The 22,950-nt window shown below is 28.0% G+C and overlaps 1 protein-coding gene across 1 annotated transcript; it reads right to left on the reverse strand.

The window, feature by feature from the left end:
• Positions 1-920: 920 nt before the first annotated feature.
• On the reverse strand, positions 921-16,767 carry LOC141716768 (NAC domain-containing protein 73-like). Its single transcript, XM_074518951.1, has 7 exons — positions 16,644-16,767; positions 14,952-15,071; positions 3,870-4,056; positions 2,320-2,768; positions 2,130-2,217; positions 1,562-1,677; positions 921-1,154 (listed from the first exon to the last, which is right to left on the reverse strand). The coding sequence occupies exons 2-7, from the start codon at positions 15,045-15,047 to the stop codon at positions 1,080-1,082; spliced, it is 1,011 nt and encodes a 336-aa protein (XP_074375052.1). The 5' UTR covers positions 15,048-15,071; positions 16,644-16,767; the 3' UTR covers positions 921-1,079.
• Positions 16,768-22,950: the final 6,183 nt, after the last annotated feature.

Genomic DNA, 22,950 nt, shown 5'->3' on the forward strand with positions numbered 1-22,950 from the left:
TTATCTCCTGATAATATAAGTACTGATATCCTTAAGTTCTGACTTCCAGTAAGTACTGATTTATCCTGTTTAAGTAAGATCTGAAAACTAAACATAAATCATATTAGGCATGACATTATCAAATATATCCAACACTAGTATTTCGTTTTATCCTGGAAAGCAGGTCGCTAAATACTGATGGTGCAGGGTGAAACTGCTTTAAAAAGACAGTTTTCTGGAGTGAAGATTAAATCCAAACTCTGTTTTTTTTTTCTCAAACCCTTCTCATTATTTAATTGTTAATTCTTATATGTTTAGGTGATTTAAGAATTAGCAATATTCTCGTGAATTAGTTATATATTCAATATATATATAATGTCTATATCGTATAAAATTGATAAATCAAACATACTAGGATTTATAAAAAAAAAAACCAAACATCATTCAAATTCGAATATAAATGGTAAGAATCTCATAACAAAATATATGCACACTATCGGCAAACTGACCTTCTTTAGCGGATTCAGGTTGGCCATTGCATTCACATTTACAAGTGATTTTTTATTTAAGATAAAAGCTTATGATTATAAATTATGATTAAATTTTCATTTCAAAATTCTTTTTCTTTTTCAATAGTGGAAGAAATAATATAAAAATATTTTACTCCCTGGGTCCCATGATAAACTTATTAATTATTTTCGCGCGTTGATGAAGCCTGAGAAACACATACACAATATGTGTTGCTTCAGTCCTCAACTTTTCCGGTAAATATAGAGATGTGAGGTAGCACACTGCATACACCCCAAGTTAGAAAGAAACGAAGTCACAACAAATGACTCTGGAGAACATCATCTACCTAGAATAAGTACAAGTGCATGCTATTCATAATCCTCACAAACAAAACAATGATTATAGCATGTTGTTAATAAGTAGAAGCAGTCCAGAATCTTAGGCCTAATCCAAGTCAGACACTAATCCTGCATGCATATATATCGAGCAGCCACCTGGGAGTACTATACAAGCAAAGCCTTGCAAAAATTGTTGGACAACATATTGCTTCAAGTGCAGCTACAACATGTTGCAATTCAATTTAGCCTGTGTTAAGTGCCAACATTGTGCTCTACTTGCACTATATCATCCATATCATAGGGGCCATCTAAGTAAAAATTTGCATCCTGCCAGTACGCATTCATTTGCAAGTTATAATACCAAGTATATGTCTAAAGTGCAAACCCCTGTTATGAAAAAACTATAAAAACCACTATCATTACCCTTCATTCTCTTTAGTTAACACAAGTACACAGGTTCAACTTAAAATGACAAAATTTAACGCCAGCTATATGGAATCTCATGTAAATTCTAAAAAGGAGTTGTTACAGAATCTAGCATAGAAGCAGATCTACGCTTTTGTCATAATGAGATTTTTTATTATTTTTTTCTGAATTTTATTTTTAAGCATGATTGTTGTTGAGAAAAAGCATAGGTGTCCATTTTAGAATCTAAATGTGACTTCATGATGGATTCTGTGTGTGTTCTCTCTAGTTCTCTGTCGTGTTCCTTATTTGACAACAGTTAAGCTTACCTCAAACAGATTTGAATGCACTGGAGTATCCATCCAAATATCCCCAAGTTCAGTTACTCCAGCTATTTCGCTTATTATATCTGCCTTGAAAGTTGAAGAAGGTTTACAATTTTCTCCTGTATCAAACATCAAAAGTTGCATAAGAATTAAAATCAGTTATTGGACAAAAACGAGTCATATATACAGTGTTCTAAATATAGCATGGAATATGGAGCACACTTCAATTCCTAAGCAGCAGGCAACCCTCTTTCAACTTGATACAAAATACTAGTATATCTTTTACTCGGAATGGTTTAATAATCAAATGTCTACGTAGTCAAGTTTCTGTACAAATTTACTTTGTAAATCCTTTTCTATTTGAAATTTAAAAAGTTTCTTTATAATGTATGTTTTGCATATGAAGTATCAACAGATTTAGTAGCATGTATGCAAGAGGGGAAAGTAGATTAAAATTTTAAAAGAAAACTTTAGTGCCCAGGGGCCTGATCACTGATGCCCCTCCTGGATGGATGTCTGGTAAAGTATATTAACTTTCTCATTAATGTTCAAATTACGTATTAAAATTCACCTGCAAACAAAGAGGTTAACTCTGTCTCAAATATGGATTGAGATCCAGATGGAGAAGTATGACGTATTTTCTTGATGATCTCCATTTCCTGATCAACATAAAACAAGAATTAATATAAATTACCATAACCTCACAGCCCACTCGGTTATTCAAACAAAATTATTCAAGAATTTTAAGTGTTTTTATAGACCTGTGAAGGTGTCTGTAGGATATCAATCTTAAAATCATTTTCAGCATTTGAGTCTACGTGCTTGTTTGAACTTGAAATTTCTTCCGCTGAATGAATTGAATTCTCTTTGGCTATAGAAGTTCCAACCTTTTTGGCATGCCTCTGTTGATAAAACACTTTAGAAACCACATATTCACCTTCATTTTCATCATCCTCAGCTCCAAGATGGTATAGATGCATCACCCATTTAGATTTGACAGGCTTGCAATCCTTTGTTGCAGTACTATAAAGAACCAAGATTTTCTTGTAGCCCTTTGTTACACCATTCTCCAACACAGGTCTGGTCATACCTGTTTTGTGCCATCTAACAGAATCCTCATTTTGAATTTTGCAAAGTTTCCTTTTGCCAGAGGCATGTGCATTCATAGATTTATAGAAGTAATATGCATTGCTTCCGTCTTTCTTGGTACCTAAAGCATGCATGATGAAGAGAAACTATTACGAACTCTAGATATTATATAGTTCAGTTCAGGTAATGCTAATATCAAAGATAAGTGCCCAAGATATTAAAAAAATTGTAACTCAAGAAGCCGACAACAGAGAGATTTAGAGTTACAAACCAAGAAGAAAGAAAGGGGCAAAAGCAAAAAGGTAGAAATCTACTTGGTTTTGGATAGGTGAATCATGCATGTTCTCTTTTTTTTTCTATCCTATACTTTTCTCTTTGCCGACCTTCTCTGGACAACAAATAATTCCTCATGCCAGTGATTTCGACTAACACAGGAAATGCCTACAATATTTCTTCTCAGAAGCCTCACCTTTTACTTGTTTTGCAGTTTTACTTTAATATCATTCAACAATACAAGGACACACATTCAATGCTATACATTTTATCTACAAAGCATTAAATGTAAGACTGCATATATATTTTCATTCATTGTTTATGTCAGAATTTACAAATTCAAGTTCACTAACAACAAGAGTAAACCAGTACGCATCACCTTCTAGATAGATAAGTGGATAATCAATATAGTTACTGCGTTACTGGTGAAGAGGGTCCATTTTGATTTTACAGATGACAATTTCTTGGTCATGCTATATGCTAAAGTGTGATTTACTTTCGAATGAAGGGCCTATTCTGTAAAACAAAGGTGCACTTAAGCACAGATCAAACATGTGATTGTATAAGGTAGACTTTAATCAGCAAGTAAACATGTATTAATGACTTAATTAAATGTTCTATACTCGCCCTAAATATGTAGATGTTCTATAATCGAGGGAAACAACTTATAGTGAACAATAAAATTTACAATGCTTTGACCATAGCTAAACTGTAGCTGATATATGTGGATTATTGTTAATTTTTGTACCCTGTCACAACGTATCACAACTTTTGGTTGGGCATATTGTGGGCTAAAAGACCAGATTGTCACTTACTCAGGACAGTGTTTTGACCCTTGATTTCGATTCGAACTTGCCCTGGTCGATATGAACTGCTACATGTTGGGCTCAGCAAGCCCGGCAAATATCAACTAGTGTTACAACATTCATATACAACAACTCTTGCTCACCTGGGAGCTTTTCAGGATGGGTGTAACATATTCCACCTTCCTCATGAAGTGTGATGATGAACATATCAATAAACATGTGCGATCGGAGATTCCCTATTCCGCATTTAGCTGCTAGATGATCCAGCAGCTCAACATCTGTTGGATCAAACTTTACACCAGCTGGCAAATTAGTCCATTCCCGAAGCACCTGCAGAAAAAGAGAACAAAGAACAGGGCACCTGGTATTCAACAGCCTTGGTACAGTAGAATTCCTGAGTGATTTGGGGTCGGTAAAAGTTGTACTTAGTGCCCTCCCCAATAATCCCCCAGGGTCATCGACATGGTTAAATCAACTTATATATTAATATTTCATTTTTACTCAATTTTATATCAACTTATAACATTTTACTCCAATTATTAGCATCATTAAAAAGTTATAAAAAGTTGTATATGTGGTCTAAATTAAATCGTAAATGAATCATAAACTTAAAAAAGCATTAATAATATGAATTTTCAAGGTTGTGTCCAAGAACACATGTTAAAAATCTATACTTGAATAGTTGTCGAAATTTTATTGACGAAAAGCTTATTAGTAATAATGTACTCCTTACATGTACAAAAATTTAATTTTCATAACTCATCTAGGGCACATTCTTATGGTTCCCTTGGGCACACACTAGAAAAACAGTTAATGATATACACTTTTTGCACTAGTAAATTTATTTTAATAATTTTGGGAAGTTGTCACGTTTTGGCAATGTCGGCAACCTCATGACAACATACAATTTCAGTAGATTGACAATTAAGCTTGTTAATTTCAGTAGATTGACAATTAAGCTTGTTATGTCACATAAGATTTGACAACCAATTGACAATTTTATAATTTAAATCAAATACTAAAAACTTCAATCTCTAAGGGGTCTATCATTGGATGCAATTATACAATTATGTCACATCATCAAGTAATCACAAATGACATGCATAGTGGTGAATTTTATATAAAATTTAGGAGAAAGAGATAAAAAATAGTTAAATTATAAATTATTTGGATGTAAAATGTAAGTAGTATTAGATTTAAAATTTTATATTAGCAACAAACAACATTTTTTGGTGCAAAATTATATCAATAGTTATAGCAATTTTGCATTATAAGTATTGTCATTTATGTGATTTGAAACAAAGTTAAAAATTTCAAAAGATTCTATTATTGGATGCATAAATGCATAAATATATTATTTGTTCTAAATTTGAAACTAAAAATGCATGTATCCATACTTCATGTATTCATACCACAACATGTAATAATCACAAATATAACATGTATAGTGATAAACTTTATACAAATTTTAGGAGTGAGAGACAAAAAATAATTAAATTGTGAATTATTTGATGCAAAATACAACTAGGAGTTAAAATTTTATTATACCATCAAAAAATATTTCCTAATACCAAATTATAGGAATAATAATAACTATTTTTCATTTTATATTGTACTTGCCTTTAGAGCATCTTCAATTTTCAATGAGTTGTCACCTAAAATTAATTTTAGAAAAATTATATAAAGTGAGTTGTTGTATACAAATTTGAATTGCATTTTTGTAATGTTATAATTCACCCCTATACTTATAAAAATAGTCTTGATTTTATATAGATAAATGACTTAACTTTAGCTAATTATCTAAGTTAATCATAGGAACATTAAATCCATATTGATATCACAATTTTATACTCACTCCCTCGCCACACAATACTAGTCTCCGTTGAGAGAATTTTTTCCCATGATTTTTGTAAATCTCCACCTTTCAAAGTAAATATGCGGTCAATTTTTCTAAATTACTTTTTTTTCAAAGTTTTATAATAATGAATGATAGAGTAGTTTATATTTTTATAGAATCTAAGCATTTATGATGGGTATAGGTGGAAAAAAAATATTTTTTAATATGTGTAATTTTTTTAAAATAGACTTTTAATGTGGGACGAAGTGAGTATCAACTTGACAACATTCTAGTACAATTAAATCTCTTTAAAGTAATAGGTTGGTACCGAGAAAAAATATTATTTTAGCGAGTTTATTACTTTCGGAGAATAACCATTATGTTAGGAACAGAAAAAATATTATTTTAACGAGTTTATTACTTAACAATTATTATTTAATCGAGATTCAACTATACTATAATTATCATCAATCTTTAAAAGTTGCCTACTTGTCCCTTACATTAAATTCTAAATACCACTTAAACTAGAAAAGTATTATTAATATACGGACATTATTTTGCACTTACAAATGTATATTAACCATTTTTTAAAATTGCCAAATTTTGGGACCAGGGCATGACGGACAATAGGTTGGAAATGAAGGTTGTGAAGATTCTCTTCACATAGGCCATGATATCAGATGTGTTTATTATTTTTCTTTTAAAATAATTAAATTAAATTAAATTTTAATAACCCATCGATCGTGACAATTATAAATCTTCATATTTTGGAAGATGTTAATCCAAATAAATAATGGAGTATTATTTAATTCGTAAAAACATTAGTTACACTAAAATTGAAAGAAATTATGTACATTATATATATTGAGGTATATAAAATATTTTTCAATTATTTTAAAGTTAAAAAATATAAATCACCCTAAAATGAAAAAAATTCCGTTCCAACAGTATATATAGATTTTTGTTGTTAAAAGTATCAGATTCCTAGGTATATCATTTTAAAGGATTCAGGTGTATACATAATTTTTTGGATTTTAAGAGTACACTTTTGATATGCGTTATTTATAATTGATTAGGTAATTTATTGCGCATTTACATAGTTTTTTAAAATTTTAAGAATATCAGATTCTTTATATCACTGGGTAACTTATTGTGATTGGTGTTGTTTAATAATTTTTATTTTAAATTATAAAAAAATAATAAATAAATTTTATTATTCAAAATAATTTTGTTAGCTGTGTTAATTGATGTTTAAGAAATTGATTAAAATAATTTACACGAATAATTAGTTGAAGGAATAGTCATATTATATATATAACATTTTAATAATAGTAATAAAATCATAGAAAACCGCAATTATGACATAAATGTAATTTTTTTGATAAAAAATTAAAATTTAAATATGATTAAATAACATTTTTAAATGCGGGGACCCCTATCATTGTATACATGCTCATTATTAGTTTAAGAAATTTAATTTAAAATTTTAATTTATTCAGGTACAATATAATGAAAGAAAAAGTGTGCACCTTTTTTTATTTATTTAGTCGGGGAGAAGATGGTTCAATTGGTTAAATTTAATAGAAGAAATTGGTCATATGTTATTCAACATGTATAAAAGTAAAAACTTCCTGATATTATTTTTATACAAATTTTAGAGATGTACACCGAAAAATTTATATATTCGATAACTTATCACAATTCCTTCGCGACCATTTTTTTTTTCTTTTTCTAAAAATAGCCATTGATTTTTCGAAAAGTCAAGCCTAACCTTAAGTTGTTCAAATATAAATTGGATTAATCTAAGGCATTCCCAATTTTCTCTTATTATAATTAATTTATAGAGAATAAAGATTCTAAGGTCAATCTTAGGAAAAAAATTTAAGGGAATGGTTGGCTTGAGTGTATTTTATTTTTTTTATCAAATTGATTACTTTTCTAATTCAAAGACATGTAAAATATAAGATAAGAAAATATTTAATAATAAATAATTAAAATTACTTGTTTACATGTATTTGTAGTGATCTTAGAGCATCTCCAACCATATAGAACCCTAAACTAAAAATTATTAATACATGATATAAATAAAAAATATAGAGATTATGTAAAAAAAATTCATCTCGAATGATACATTACCCTTGTTTATAAATATAGTTAACCTCTTGATATTAGCTATATTTGTTGAACCACTATAGACCTATATGAAATCTGTAAAAAAAAATTAATCTTCATTACCGTATTGAAGTAATATATTCTATTTATAAAAATATAAAATTTTAATAACATATTATTTTTAAAATATAGTTAACCAATATAGTTGATTCCATCGAAGTATAATGTCTTACAGATTCAACAAATTTTACATATTGCTATATGTCTAATTTAGCCAACTAATTATAGCGAACACCACTAGATCTCCTAAATCATCTTTAATGCTTGCTGACTAAAATGATTGGCTAAATAATGTAAATTATTTAAAATTTACTGAACCTGTAAAGCATTATACTTCAACGGAACTGACTATAATGGTTGACTATATTTTAAAAATATTATACTATTATTAATTTCAATATATTATAAATATATTATTTTATTTCATTATGGTAATAGATGATTTGACACATTGCTACAGGTCTTCAAAGGTTCGACAAATATAGTCAAAGGTTGACTAAAATTATAGCTAATGGTTTTGTACCATTGGAGCGCGTCAAATTTTTAATGTACTGTACATTGGTGTATGTTATTCGCGAATGATATAGTCATAATTAACGAGACAAGGGTTGCAGTTAATGTAACATTAGAGCGATGGAGGGATATATTGGAGTCTAATGGATTGCTTGTTAGTCAGTCCAAGACGAAATATTTGTGGTGTAACTTTAGTAATCAACCGAATGATGAGGGGATGGATGTTCTAATGGGCGATCAAGTATTGCCCCCCAAAGATAATTTTAGGCATTTGGGTTTCGTTTTACATAAGGAAGGGGGGATAGATACGGATGTTCCACATTATATCAAATCAGGATGGTTAAAATGGAGGGCTGCTACAAGAGTATTGTGTGATATGATGGATTGAAAATGGCTCAAGAGTGTAGGTTAGAGGTGGCGAAAATGAGAATGTTAAGGTGGATTTGTGGACGTACCATGTTGGATAGATTATCAACTGATTTTTTCAGGAATAAATTACGAGTTGCGCCTATCACAGAAAAAGTGAGAGAAGGTCGATTACGTTGGTTTTGGCATATTAAGGGAAAAAGGGTATTTGTTCCAGTGCGCAGGGTGGAGGATTTAGTGGTATCGGGATCGAGAAGGAGAGGGAGACCAAGAGGGACTTGGGCTGACCTACTCACGCTGGACTTGAGGGCCCTAAACCTCAGTGATGACCTGACCTCGGATAGGAGATCTTGGCGCAGGAGGATTAGGGTGGCAGATTAGTTTTGACTTTCGTAGTTTGCATGTGTAGCTTGTAAGTTAGTACACTTTTTGGTAACTTGTAATAATTTTCTTTGTCTAATACTTATACTTACTATGTTTGGTAGTTTGTTTTCATAGTTATTAATAGTCTTAGTTGTTCGTGTAGGTGCTACAATTTCACTTTTTAAAACCATATGACTAATTGCATGATATGGTAGATGGATTGTGTTCTGTTTTAGTTTTTTAAACATGTTTGTGGTAATTCAAAATATATAGTTTGGAGAGTGATAGTTTGGGGCATCAAAAGGAATGCAAATTGAGAAATAGAAAGGGTTTACGATAATGAACTAATGAACGAAACTTTTTACGGTATTGGTAAGTCACATGTGAAGAAAACTATGGGATGAGGTATTGTATCATTGTTTATCATTGCGTCGCTTACTGGTACTTACTTTTATGGATCATTGTTTACCTCTACACACATATTTGTGCGCATACACAGAAGTCGGGGGTATTTTGAGAAAACAGTCTCTTCATTTTTTGTAACGAGGGTAAGGCTGCGTACGTTATACTCTTTTCAGACACTGCCCTATGCGATATTATTGGGTACGATTGATTGATTGATTTTATATTTATGCCATGTCACATAAACTTTTAGGTAAGAGTTTTGTTGCCTTGAAAATGGTCTTAGGAAAAGTATTCTAAGATTTATGTTAAAATCCTTATACTCTTAATTTATATATATATATAACAAAATATATTATTGACTCTTAATAATTTAGCATACATTCAATTCCAATAATGCGCTTTATAATCACTCGAGGAGAAATAGAATTAATCTTTCGTGTTACCGGGATTCACTAATACGGAGGAATAACATAATGGATGTGGAACATCTGCTGCTAGAAATGAATTATAAGAAGGTTTCTGAAATTAATTGGAGGATTAAGGATTCAGGATTCAGGATTCACGATGAAAAAAAAATAAGAAAGTGATATAATAATATAATAATTAAGACCGGAACTTGACTCTTGAAGTTGAGTACGAGGCTCTTGGTGATTGAAAAGTCACCCTCATCATTTTCAACGAACTATCTAGACAAGTTTGTAAGTCAATAAATAACGAGTATTCATAAAATTAGAGCTTCAATAGGCTTCTCCAGCATCTTCAATAGTTTTTGAGTTTATTTCCTGAATTTATATTCTCTCTCGTATTTTTATGTGACATTTGACTTTTGTGTAGCCTAATTATAATAATAATATTCAATTTTTTCTTTTTGTGAATAAAAAAATTAAATAACTAAAACTTTAATTTACAAAAAGAAAATTTAAAAAATATTATTTTATCTATGCAGTCAAAGTACTTAAAAGTGTGGGCAAAAAAATCAATTGACATAAAAAAGATAGAGGGAGTATAAAATATTGTATTCTAGTAATTTAAGACATCAATGACTATTCTCACCTTCGGCAATATTTCATTTATTAATTCCTTATATAATATATTATCAATAAAAAATATCATTATTACAAAAAGTGAATAAAGAGAAAAAAAAGGATAAAATGCTCCTTTCAAATATATATTATAAAACAAAAGTTAGAATAGGAGAGAGATTAACTAAAAATAAGGAAATGTAAGAAGATTTAGTGATTTAAGAAATTACTAAGATGCTTTTGGAGTAGTTTTTTTTCACATATTGGTTATATTATATTTTAAAACTTCAAATACCTAAACTATTTGAGTTGCTCCTAGCTCTTCAAAATCTTAAAAAACTCTTCTCTCTCCTTTTTTCTACGAGCCTATCACTTTCTCTTAAGTTATATTTTATTATAAAATAATACAAACATCCACTTTCTCTCCATTTTGTATTATCCTCCTAATTAATAAAAAATAATTTATTATTAAAATAATATTTAAAAAGTGGGTATAAAGAGTGTAGTTAGAAATGAATGTACATTAAATTGCTAAAAAATAATTTTCTTTTTATCTTTTAAAAGTGACTTAAGAGTATGATGTTCTATCAATCTCTTTTATCAGCATTTGTGTTCTTCAAGCGGATATGTAGAGCCTAATATAAATGCTCTAAGAGTACTATCTATAAATTTGATTGTAATTTACAATAACACACCTTAAAAAAACACTACATTAACACCCATCATAAAATTAACTATAAATTCATAAGATATTCATAATATTCTTAAGTTTATAAAAATTTAGCATTAAATACAAAATAATAGACATCATAATGACCAAATTACGCCAATTCAAATGAAAATAGATGATATAAAAATTATCCAACAAGAAAATAGAACGTATTTTGCATCATAATACATTTTTTCATGATCGTAAAGTCTACTAATATGTGTTTTAAATAAGAACATATTAGTTTATAAAAAAATAGGGACCAGAATTGAACATGATGATGATTTTCGATGGCTCAAAAAATCACTTATATGGGTTCAAGCTCATTTTGACTTATCATAGAGTGCTCAGTTCAAATGAGTTGAGCCCAATACATGTGTCTGCTTAAGAGATATTAAAATACGCAATTTATAATTTAAAATAAATAAGTATTTTTTAAATTAGTAGATAAATATTTATAAGTTATATAAGTGTTTATATAATTTTATTTATAAGTCATAATTTTTTTATTTGAATAAATTAAAATAAATAATTTTTAAATATAAATATCATAAAATTTAAAGATAATGCTAATTACAAAAACAAAAAATCAAAATAATTTAAAAAACGCATGATATTACTAACATTTAATTTATCCGCTTATTAGTTATAAATTTGACTTATAAATTAGAAGTAGACTTATATATCATAAGTTGACTTATAAGTTAGAAACAAACATGTCCATGTATATATAAGTATGTTTTTTAGCAAAAGTATGTGAATCTCAATTTTTTTGAAGTCAAATTTATAACTTAAAAATTAATAAGTTGAATGTAAGCAACGACATATTTTTTCTCAACTTATTTTATGTTTTTTTTTAACTTTAATTTTAAAATATATGTTTATAAATATTATATTAATTCAAAATTCATGAATTAAGATAATTATATATTAAAAATATTATTTTAGTTCATTTAAGTAAAAATAATTCTGACTTTTAAGTAAAGTTATCTAAACACTTATATAACTTATAATTTCTAATCTAGTTATCACTTATACATCATTGATTCATTTTAATTCATAGGTTAATTGTTTTAAGATTTATCACGGATACTTAATACTTACTATTTCAACCGTTCATTCCTTTTTCATTATTGAAACTTGACTATTTTAATTATGTTAAATAACTTTTATTATATTATATAAAACTTAAATCATTGTAATCTTATAGCAAGTTCAATGTTGTTTGTAAAATACATATTAATATTGTTATATTTTGAAATAAAAAAGTAAATTATGATGTTAAAATATAACTTGTGCTTTAATGAATAGTTTTAAAATCACACCAATTTTTAAAAAAAAATTATATTTCAACCATCTCTTTTTTAAATATACAAATTTTTTTGGCACTAATTCACTATTACTTTAAATATCCAATTCTCTCCATCTACCCCTTATATGTTTACGTGATAATTATAGCAACATATATTTTACAATATTTTAATATTTCGCACCAATTAAATTATTTTGCTATTTTACATTCATGTTTAATACTTTAATGGAATATCGTATATCTAACACTCTTTTAGCACAATTTGCTCTTATAAAATAATATGTAAAAATATACCCAAAATGTTTATAATTATATAATATAAATTCAAATATTTTATATAACTTGTTATATAAAATAAATTTTAAGATCAGGTTAAGGTGTAGTGGGATCGAAATTAATTTAAATATGATTGAGTAATTTTTTTTACGCCAACCATGATTAGAAAGTTCGTTTCACAAGCCCATGTGAACCTCTAACTTATTATTTCAGCAATTTACCCTACATGACACCTTCCTCTTTTCTTATTGAAAATTAACTATTATAATTAGTTAAATGATTTTTAGTATATTATATATTTAACTTACATATTTGTATTCTTAAGATGAGATGTGAACTAAACTTTATTCAAACAATATATAGATATACTCAAAATATAAATAATCATATAATGTAAATTTATATATTTTTTTATAAATTATTGTATACAACAATTTTTTAGACCAACTGCAAATTTAAAACACATTAATTAACTAATTATCAGCTATTAATATTAAATTGATTCTAATTAATACTATTTGTCAAATTAATTATAATAGTTTATATTAAAATAACTAACAAATTATTATTTAAAAGTTCAAGCCATGTGAAAATTAAATCAATATCAACTAATAAATTATAATAATTTGTGAATACTGGGAGACGGCTCATTGGAGGTGATATATTTAATGAGAGAGAGGTTTTTAGATTTTTATATCTATAATTTTCATAATTTCAGAGTAATTAAGATTAAATAAAATAATTTTTAGAAGTGCCTACAAAACACGTATTATTAAACTGGATCTAAATCTTATCACAAATTTAACTAACTTCAAACTAATACTTAATTTTGAATTAAAATTTAACTAATTTTCATATATCACGTACTTTCAAGTACCTCGTTAATATACTTGTCCTCCTTTTTCACTTTTTAATGAGATTAAAAATATATTAGAGTATGTCCAATGGTATGCCAAATTTGAAACTATATTTATATTATAGCATCAAAAGTAAATAAAAATCATCAATTCGGTTGGTTAAATGTTGTGCTAAGAAAAAGCACAATGATATAATTTGTAGTGTTATATTTGATACCACATTAAAATATGAAAACAGAGGTAAATAGATAAATGAGGTAGTTGTACGTTTGGGTATTAAAAATTAGATAAATTTGAGTTCAATGAATTACTTGAAAGTTAGTTAAATTTAAAACATAATTTAAAATAATGCAGAAGACATAGCACCAAAATGAATTTTTGGTGATAAATTTATAGAAATAACTATACTTAGAACATGTCCAATAGTGTGTTAAATGTTGTGCTATATCTATAATATAATATAAAAAATGAAAATTTTGCGCTAAATATAGCATTGCGCTATATTTCTTGCATCACAAAATAGTTAAAAAAGAAGGATATAATGAATAAGTAAAAAGTAAATAAAGTTTATATCCATAAATAGAAAAGTTAGTTAAATTTAAAACAATTTAGTTAAATATACAATGAGAAACATGATTTATTTTAACACCAAAAATCACTTTTTAATTCTAAATTATAACATCTACACATATTTTTTACAACACACCCTTGACTTTGCGCTCATATTTATGGGGGCGCTAACTTTGCCCTTGGAATGTTAGATTTTGTTTCATATAGAGCACAAAATATATTATTTTGCTATTTTGCACAATATTTAGCATATAATTAAATTGATATTTTATTTTATATATAGCACAAATTATAGCATTTTGCTATTTTGCACAATATTTATCATACAATTAGATTGATATTTTTTTTTTGATATAATACATGTATAGAACCCAATTTAGCACACCATCATACATGTTCTTAGAACAAGTCCAATGCTAAAACTTAAATGCCTACAACTATTGCTATAATTTGAGAACAAAAAGTAGATTTTGGTTCCAAAATAGCATTTTCGCTTCAATACTAGTTCTATTTTACAATCAAATATTTTTAAATTTAGTGAAGTTTTGGATTTTACAAAAATTTATTTAAAGCAAATTAACATACATTTCATTTATAGTTATTTAATGATGTGTTAAGTACAACTATAATTATCTTTAGTCTATCTGGCCAACTATTCATTTATGTATTTAAAAGATCAAGTATCACTATCATTATAGTGAATATTTTTTATTTTGATCCTATATTATAGCTAGAATTTTTCTAGTATTATATATTAATGGACACATAACGAATTATTATAACTATGCATTGGATTGCTCTTACATATAAAAATACTACTTACTTTTTTGTTATCACGGCAATCGGAGCATAGAAGGCTTTCCTCAAAGTCAATCCTCGGCTGATGAGGTGGTGGCACATTTTCAGTTTTTATCTTCATTCCCGGCCTTAGACAAGATGAGGGCTACAATACAAAATGAAAGAAGTTGAATATTACATTCAAATATGTGATGTGTCTCAAGACTCTCAACAAGTGACAAAGCAGCAGTAAAAGAATACACTAATGTTGTGTTTGGTTGGAATAAATAAAATGAAATGCAATGAAATGAGATTTTAAGTGGAAAATAATTAAATTTTTAAAATTTTCATTTTTTCACCTATTACATTTCTAATCAACTACATTATAATTAAACACCCCTAATGCTCCATTCCTTATTAACCTCATTTTCTTCAAAATTCTTATCAAAACAATTTTATCCATCAAATTATTTTTTCCAAATTTTCCCTTCAACTCCCATTTAATTCTTTAATTACATCCATTACATTTCATTCACCGCAACCAAATATAAACTAAGTCGGTAAAACAAATACACTTGAAAGTCCAATCTTTAACTGTTAACAAAAGTTGGTATTGGTACCATAAAAGAATAAGACCAAAAGCTCATGTGTTCATGTCTCAAAATTCTTAGCAATCTGGGGGGACCCCTTTCATTTTAATAACTAGTACCCAAGCAATAAGTCCAAAATAGAACACCATAAAGGGAAACTTTTGGGAAGGGGGGCTCATAATTGGCAAGGGACTTCCTAAAAGGAAACAAGAAATCTGGACATGGCTAGATTGGAAATAATAATGTCACCTGAACTCGAACCCACATAAAACAGAGCAGTTCTAGGTGCCAAAAAATAGTATTCCTCCAATTTTCATCAATGTCATATAATACATCACCTATTTTAATTTATACACACGTGATATCATTTCTTTTATTGATAAAGTTACTAGCTACACATTTAGTGCCCCCATTTAAAAAATCTTAAAATATATAATTTATGATCTTAAATAAATGACTTACAAGTGATAAAATAATTAATTTTTGAATATAAATATCTTAAATCTTAATTTAAGAATTCTAAATTAGATTAACATTTAAAAATATATATTTTTAAAAAAATTAATAAAAAGGAAAAATATCAAAATAGGTGGAGAAAAAGTTTATCGTTACCAACATTTAACTTATGAGTTTAGAAATTAAAATTTTGACTTATAAACTGTGTCGATAAACATTCGATAAGTTATTACATGTTTAAAAAGAATAAGCCCCTTATAAGCTAGTTGCCAAACATGCCCTTAATATATTTTGGGTAAAAAATTTAGGGTCTCTAACATTTAACGATAAAATGTCAAGCCATTACAAAATGACTGTCTCAACTCAAAAACAGTTGATAATAAAGTAATGCGGCTTCTAAATCAGCAGATGATATACGTATATACTGTAAACTCACTACACAAACAAACAAACTAAACCCAGTTTAACCATTATCTACACCAACAAAAACAAAAAGCCCAAACAACCCAGTTCAACCTCTTTCAACTGAAAAATAAATAAAATCTAACGCTGATCAAAATGGGTTCTTGAATCAGCAAGCTGCTCACTCAAGAGCTAACTTTTCTAAAAAAAAGGGGGGGGGGAAATTTTAGACCCAAGAAAATAGCTAAAACCCAAATGATATGTTGAAAAGAGTATGTAGAAGAAGAGACCTTGTGATGGAGATGATATTGGAAGCAAACAAAGGATAGATACAATGTGTTGTATGTGTATGGGGAGTGAAAAATAAAGTTGAGATAAGATACAGTTTCAGAAAGACCAAAATCTCTTTCTTTCTTTTTTCTCTGTCTCTCAGAGAGTATGCTACAGCAACTTAATCAAGAGAGAGGGGGAGGGGGGGGGGAGAAGAGGGGGAGCGGGGGGTGGGTGGGGGAGAGAGAGGGAGAGAGAGATGTGAGAAGTGCGAGGGAGTGATCTGTTTTGTTTTTTGCAAGGTGTTACAAGGAAAAAGGCTAAGGCGGTACTAGTAGTAGTACATATATATTTAAAAATAAAAGGCTATATCGTTCTCTTGTTATTTTAAGATAACATGTAAATAACAGTGAACATTTTTATGATGTTATAGATCTTTTGGTTATTAATTGTATACTAGCTTAAAACCCGTACCAAACTAAATAGGTTTTTTAAGTTCACATCTATAAAATAATTTTGTTTTAATCCGCACAATAATTATATATTATTTTTTAGTTAGTTGAATTATATTTTAATTTTAATTTTGTGTGTGTTGATCAATTGTATAATAATATTTTTCTTGGAAGAATAATACTCCCTCCGTACCTTATTACTTTTCTCGTTTAATATGTCGGGATTGTTCATAAAATAAGACAAATTATTAATTTAAGTCTAATCTGTAAGAGTACATATAGACATATAGTCATGAGTAATCTAGTTTGATTAATTTTTATGACTATTTTAATACGGTGAAATTTTTATATTTTATATTAATACGAAATTAAAGATATTAACTATCAAAAGTGTGCGTTGATAAACGTGATAAAGACAAACGGGAAAAGTATTAAGGGACGGAGGGAGTATATATTATTTTGTTTATCCTAGTTCAATAGTATAATTTTATAACCGGATTATGTTTTAACCCGATGCCCATTATATCAACCAAAGCCAATTAATTATATTTAGTTTGTTTAAATTTATTTTTACCAGTATATCAATTAGAATAATATAAAACTCGATATAATAGAATTAAAATTGGTAGTAGAAATTAATTTAAATTGGTAAAAGAAGTTAAATTTAATATCGATTATAGTGATATAGAATTGTATATAAAATAGAATTTAAATTGATGGAGAAAGCTGATTTTAATATTAATTAAAATTAGAATTGAATCACCAACATCAATTAAAATTAAAATAAACAGATAATGGTAAATAAGTAATTTCAGAGTCAATCATTTGCTGATCAGAAGATGGTACAGCTTCAGCTTTTATTTCAATTCCCCGCTTTAAATAAGGGTTGCATTACATATTAAGTTGAATAATTTTGTACTTAACATGTGATTAACAGCTCTAAAAGAATACACTTGAGTGAACTGAACAAAGAAAGTCGCATTTTTAACGGCTAAAAACAAATGTAATAGTGTGATATATCTTGTTTTATATTTATATTATAAAATAAATACTACCTTCATCCTATTTTAATAGTCCATTTTATAAAATAAAAATTTTCAAAATATTTGTCATGTTAACAAACTCATACAAATTTATAATTTCGATATTGACTGAAAATGCACCATTATTTTATGGGCATTTGTGTGTGTATATATAAATATCTACATTTATTCGTCTTCTTTACGAGTAGATGTTATAGAGGGGAAATGAGAAAAATTATATTGTAATTTTTTTTCTTAGTTATGTGAAATTTGTAAAATGGACAATTAAAATGGGATGGAGAGAGTACTAAAATTCATAACTGCAATAGTGTTTTATAGCATTGTGCTAAAATAATATAATACTATAATTTGTGTTAAATATAAAACAAAAGATAGATGGAGTTAAAATTCTCATCTCATAAAAAATCAAAAGTTAGCTAGAAAATTTAATTGTGTACTCCCTTCGTTTTAAATTACATGTTCACTTTTTAAAAATCACACATATTAAGAAAAGTGAAAGTTGATAATAAAAAATTGTATTAATTAAATTAAATGAATGTAATATATGGTATATGACTAATGTTAGAAATAAAAATTTGAGATATGTGTACTAGAGTGGATTTTTAAACATGAACTTAAATTGAAAGTTGAAGTGCACAGCTAATTACAATTTTTTTCAAAATAAATATGTAATTTGAAACAAAATATAAAATCAATCAACAAAGTCATGATGCTAATTTAACACCAAAAATTACTATTTGATACTAAATTATAACAATAATTATATTTATTTTGACGCAATCAAGGATAAGAACAAAGATATATGTTTTCATCTCAAAATTCTCAGCCGATCTGGGGGGGACCCTCTTTAATTTCAGTAATAATTCCAAAACAGAACACCGAAAAGGAAAAGTTTTGGGAAGGAGGGCAGAGGGCTCGTAATGGGCAATGGACTTTACCTGGATAACGGACATATGGAGAATGGCGTTACATTAGAGCAACCCAGGTGAAGTAATTTGGAAATGGAAAAAAAGGACTTCCTGTCATTGTAGCATAGTAGAATAAAGTAGGTACATCCCATTTTAATATTTTAATTATTTATAATGTTAAAACATGATAAAGTATGTCTATTCTGTCGTTTCTTTTTTTAAGTTTGATATTTTTTATTTTTAGTTACATATTTTACATTTTAATAGTATTTTTAAAATTTTAATTACATTAATTTGATTATTTTAATTATAATTTATTTTAAAATTTAAAAGTAAAAATTAACAAATTGAGGTTAAATAGCGTGAAATATTGTTAGAGAATCGTACACAATAAGCATTCATTACAATAGATTTATAGGGGGGGCTAAAATATGAATAAAATATTATTTATTTTTATGTGTTTGGAGTGGGGTTAGATAAATTATAAAGGTGAAAATGGGTATAACGTGTTAGACACTATATATACGGTAGATTGAATTCAATATATCAGTAAATTGAATTCAATGTACCATTAGATTAAATTCTTTCAATTGTCAAGTCGACCTCTTCCAACAATTATATTGGAACCAGTTACTTCATCCTATCTATGGATCTGACATGCATTTGTTGGAGTTGCGTGATCAAATAATGACATCAATATTTTTTTTAAGTTTGATGTTTTTATTACATGCGGCATTTTAATTACATATTTTGTATTTTAATAATATTTTTTTAATTTTATTCACATTAATTTTATTATTATAATTATAGATTTATTTTAAAATTTTAAAATTTAAAGATATATTTTATTAGCAAATTGAGGTTAAATAGCGTAAATATTGTTAGAGTATCGTACACAATGAGCATTCATTATAATAGTATATAAAAGGGGCCTAAAATATGAATCTATATTATATACTATTATAAGCATTACACCCTATATAACACCCTATATATAATAGTTGTTGGTCAGCTGTTCGGTACAGTTATTTGGTATTACAAATAACAACTCTTAGATCTAAAGTCAGATAGATGAGAATCATTGGATGCAACAATAAAATAATATTATATTAATATTTAAACTGCTCTCATAAATTCTGGGTTCGAACCCCGTTAACAGCTTATTATATTTAAATTTTTATGTTATTTATTTTAACAATTTCTACATACTAGGGTTCGAGTCCCGGGAACAACATATTATATTATATTATTTATTTTCAGTCAAATCTCAAATTATTACAAAACATTTATTATAATAACTTATTATGTTCTTCAATTTATTTTCTAACTTTTGAAATATATTTCAAAATATAAATAATTTTAAGATAAAATATATTATTAAAACTCATTTAAGTGTTAAAAACAATTCGTGCATCGCACGTGTCATAAGCTAGTATAATATTATTTTGGAAAGAGTGAAATGACTCTTGCATTGGAAGCAATGACCATTTCTTCATCCTCACTAGTTTAGCTGAGGTGGATGTGTTGTGAGGTCTTCAAAATGAAAAAAGAAGGGGCACGCCTCATGCTGATGCTCTTAGAGCATAGGCAATGCATGAGTTACTTCCCTGCCCCTCTGCTGACAAAAATTGGACACATCAGCCCGAAGTGACTTTAAAAAAAAGTGACCGTAACTCCTTCAATGCAAAGCTCACTTTCCACATTTTATAGGACCCCTTATATTGATATTATAACATATACTCCCTCTGTCCCAACCATTTTTTTACATTTATTTTGAGATGTCCCATTCAATTCTTTACATTTCAAAACTTACCAAAAATAATCAATAAGTCCAAATACTTTCTCATTTTTCCTCCTCCGCTATCTCCCTTTTATACATTGAAATTAAATGGATCCCACCACTTCATCGACTCTTCTTTCTCTTTTTCACTACTTTATACATATTTTTTAACCTCCGTGCCCAAATCAACGTAAAAACCCGGTTGAGGCGGAGGGAGTAGTTAGTAAATTGATTTTATAATTTGATTTTAAATTTACATTTGTAATGTTAAAATTGTAACAACTAAATTAAAGTGATTAAATTTTTTAAAAATACTATAAAAAATTAAAAAATTCCAATAATTAAAATGCATAATATTATTAAAAATAAAAAAAACATACAAGACAACATTAAATTTTAAATATAACAATAAAAAAAATTTACGATTCTCGTAGAAATGCAAGATATGCCGAGGCAGCAGCAACAACAAATGAAGCCGATGCAGTAGATTGAATTCAATCTACTGTGCAAATAATGCAGCTTAATATCACCGAGGCAGCAGATTAAATTCAATCTACTGTGCAAATAATGCCTCATCATGACACGATCCAAATTTATGAGCACCTTCATTTAATCATTGCCACATTTTTTTAATTGTCATAACTCCTCTCTTAATGACACCAGGAGATTCTTCTTCGCAATATTGTTGAATTCGATTTTAAAATGCTCCAGCCTTTTGATCAGTACCAATTAGTGGATCAATTGACATATTCAACCACACACTTATTGATGATTTATATTTTGAGAATTTGAATTTTGGTTTGAAGATGAGGGATTATTTGAGTTCATCTTTTGCTAAGATTTTTTTTTGAAGGAGTGTGAATAATAAGGGTATAGAAATTGGTAATTTATAAAATAAAAATGTTACTATTTATATAACCGTTATATTTTTAACATAAATATTGTAGCCGTTGGTAGTGTCAATATTTACTCATCGTCTGACCTAATCAAATGCATGTACAATTTTGACAACAAAGTATTATTAAAAAAAAATAATTTGAGGGCAAGTGACCCCGACCCGGAACACCGACTCTGAACACTTTGAAGTATACACTTCAATGCTTGTTTTTTCATTTGTCCATCCATTTGGACAATTTGCGTGTCCACATGCATGAATTGACCCCGCACTGCGGGTGCTCTTAAACCCAAATAAAATATGGGGCTTTCGAAACAAGCCAATACAAGATGACTCATCTCAACTCAAAATAAATCATACTCCGTGTGGCTTCACAATCAACAGATCATAACTCATTGCACAAACAAAGTAACTAAGCCCACATCAACCTCAAGAAAACCCAGTTTAAGCTCTATTACTAAAAAAAACAAAATCTTAGGCTGATCAAAATGGGTTCTTGAATCAGCGAGAAGCTCTCCTCAAGAGCTAATTTTTTCAACAAAAAAAGAATAATGTAGAGCCAAGAAAATAGATAAAACCCAGCTGATGAGCTGAAAAGTGTAGAAGAAGAGACCGTACGAAGAAGATGATGGTGGAAACATAGAAAAACTAGATACAATGTATTGTATGTATATGCACGTGGGTAGTGAGAAATAACAAGGAGTTGTGAGCCGGTTTCAGAGAGATAACAAAGAAAAAGAAAAAGCCGAGGGAGGTATTAGTACATTTATTATTTTAAACATCCAAAGGCTGTATTTTTCTCTTGCTATTTCTTTGAGATAAAATGTACATAAAGGTGATTTTTCTTACGACGTTATAAATCTTTTCATTCCTAAACGTCAGCATTTTATATTTTCATGTTAAATTAAAATTTAAATAAATTTGTACGATTCCGTTAAATCACTTTGGAGTTTTTTCCTATCTTTCTCTTCTTTGTCCAATTTATTGCTCTTTTTCCAAGTCAAAACCGTTCAATTCTTTATAAAACTAGGTAATTAAAGACGTCCTCTGTTTAATTTTGCCAGTCTCTTTGGAAAGTGCTAAGGTATATTTAAAAAGTTAGCTGAATCATATATTTGAAATTTTACTCATTTATTGCATTAGTTATATACATGGACTAGAGTTGCATGGGAAATGATAAAATTAAATTTACTCATAAATTTACATTGGATATAGAGATGAACAACTACCATTAAATATACAAAATTTT

Source organism: Apium graveolens, chromosome 4, assembly GCF_009905375.1.
Source record: "Apium graveolens cultivar Ventura chromosome 4, ASM990537v1, whole genome shotgun sequence".
Lineage (NCBI taxonomy): Eukaryota > Viridiplantae > Streptophyta > Magnoliopsida > Apiales > Apiaceae > Apium > Apium graveolens.

Bases quoted from the DNA above. Each gene is read 5' to 3' on its own strand.
- LOC141716768 (XM_074518951.1), bottom strand. From the start codon at position 15,047: ATGAAGATAAAAACTGAAAATGTGCCACCACCTCATCAGCCGAGGATT. The intron at 2,218-2,319 runs GTCTATAAAAAC...TATGTTGATCAG, and splicing joins TCCTACAGACACCTTCACAG to GAAATGGAGATCATCAAGAA. The intron at 1,155-1,561 runs GTAAGCTTAACT...GCGTACTGGCAG, and splicing joins TGCATTCAAATCTGTTTGAG to GATGCAAATTTTTACTTAGA.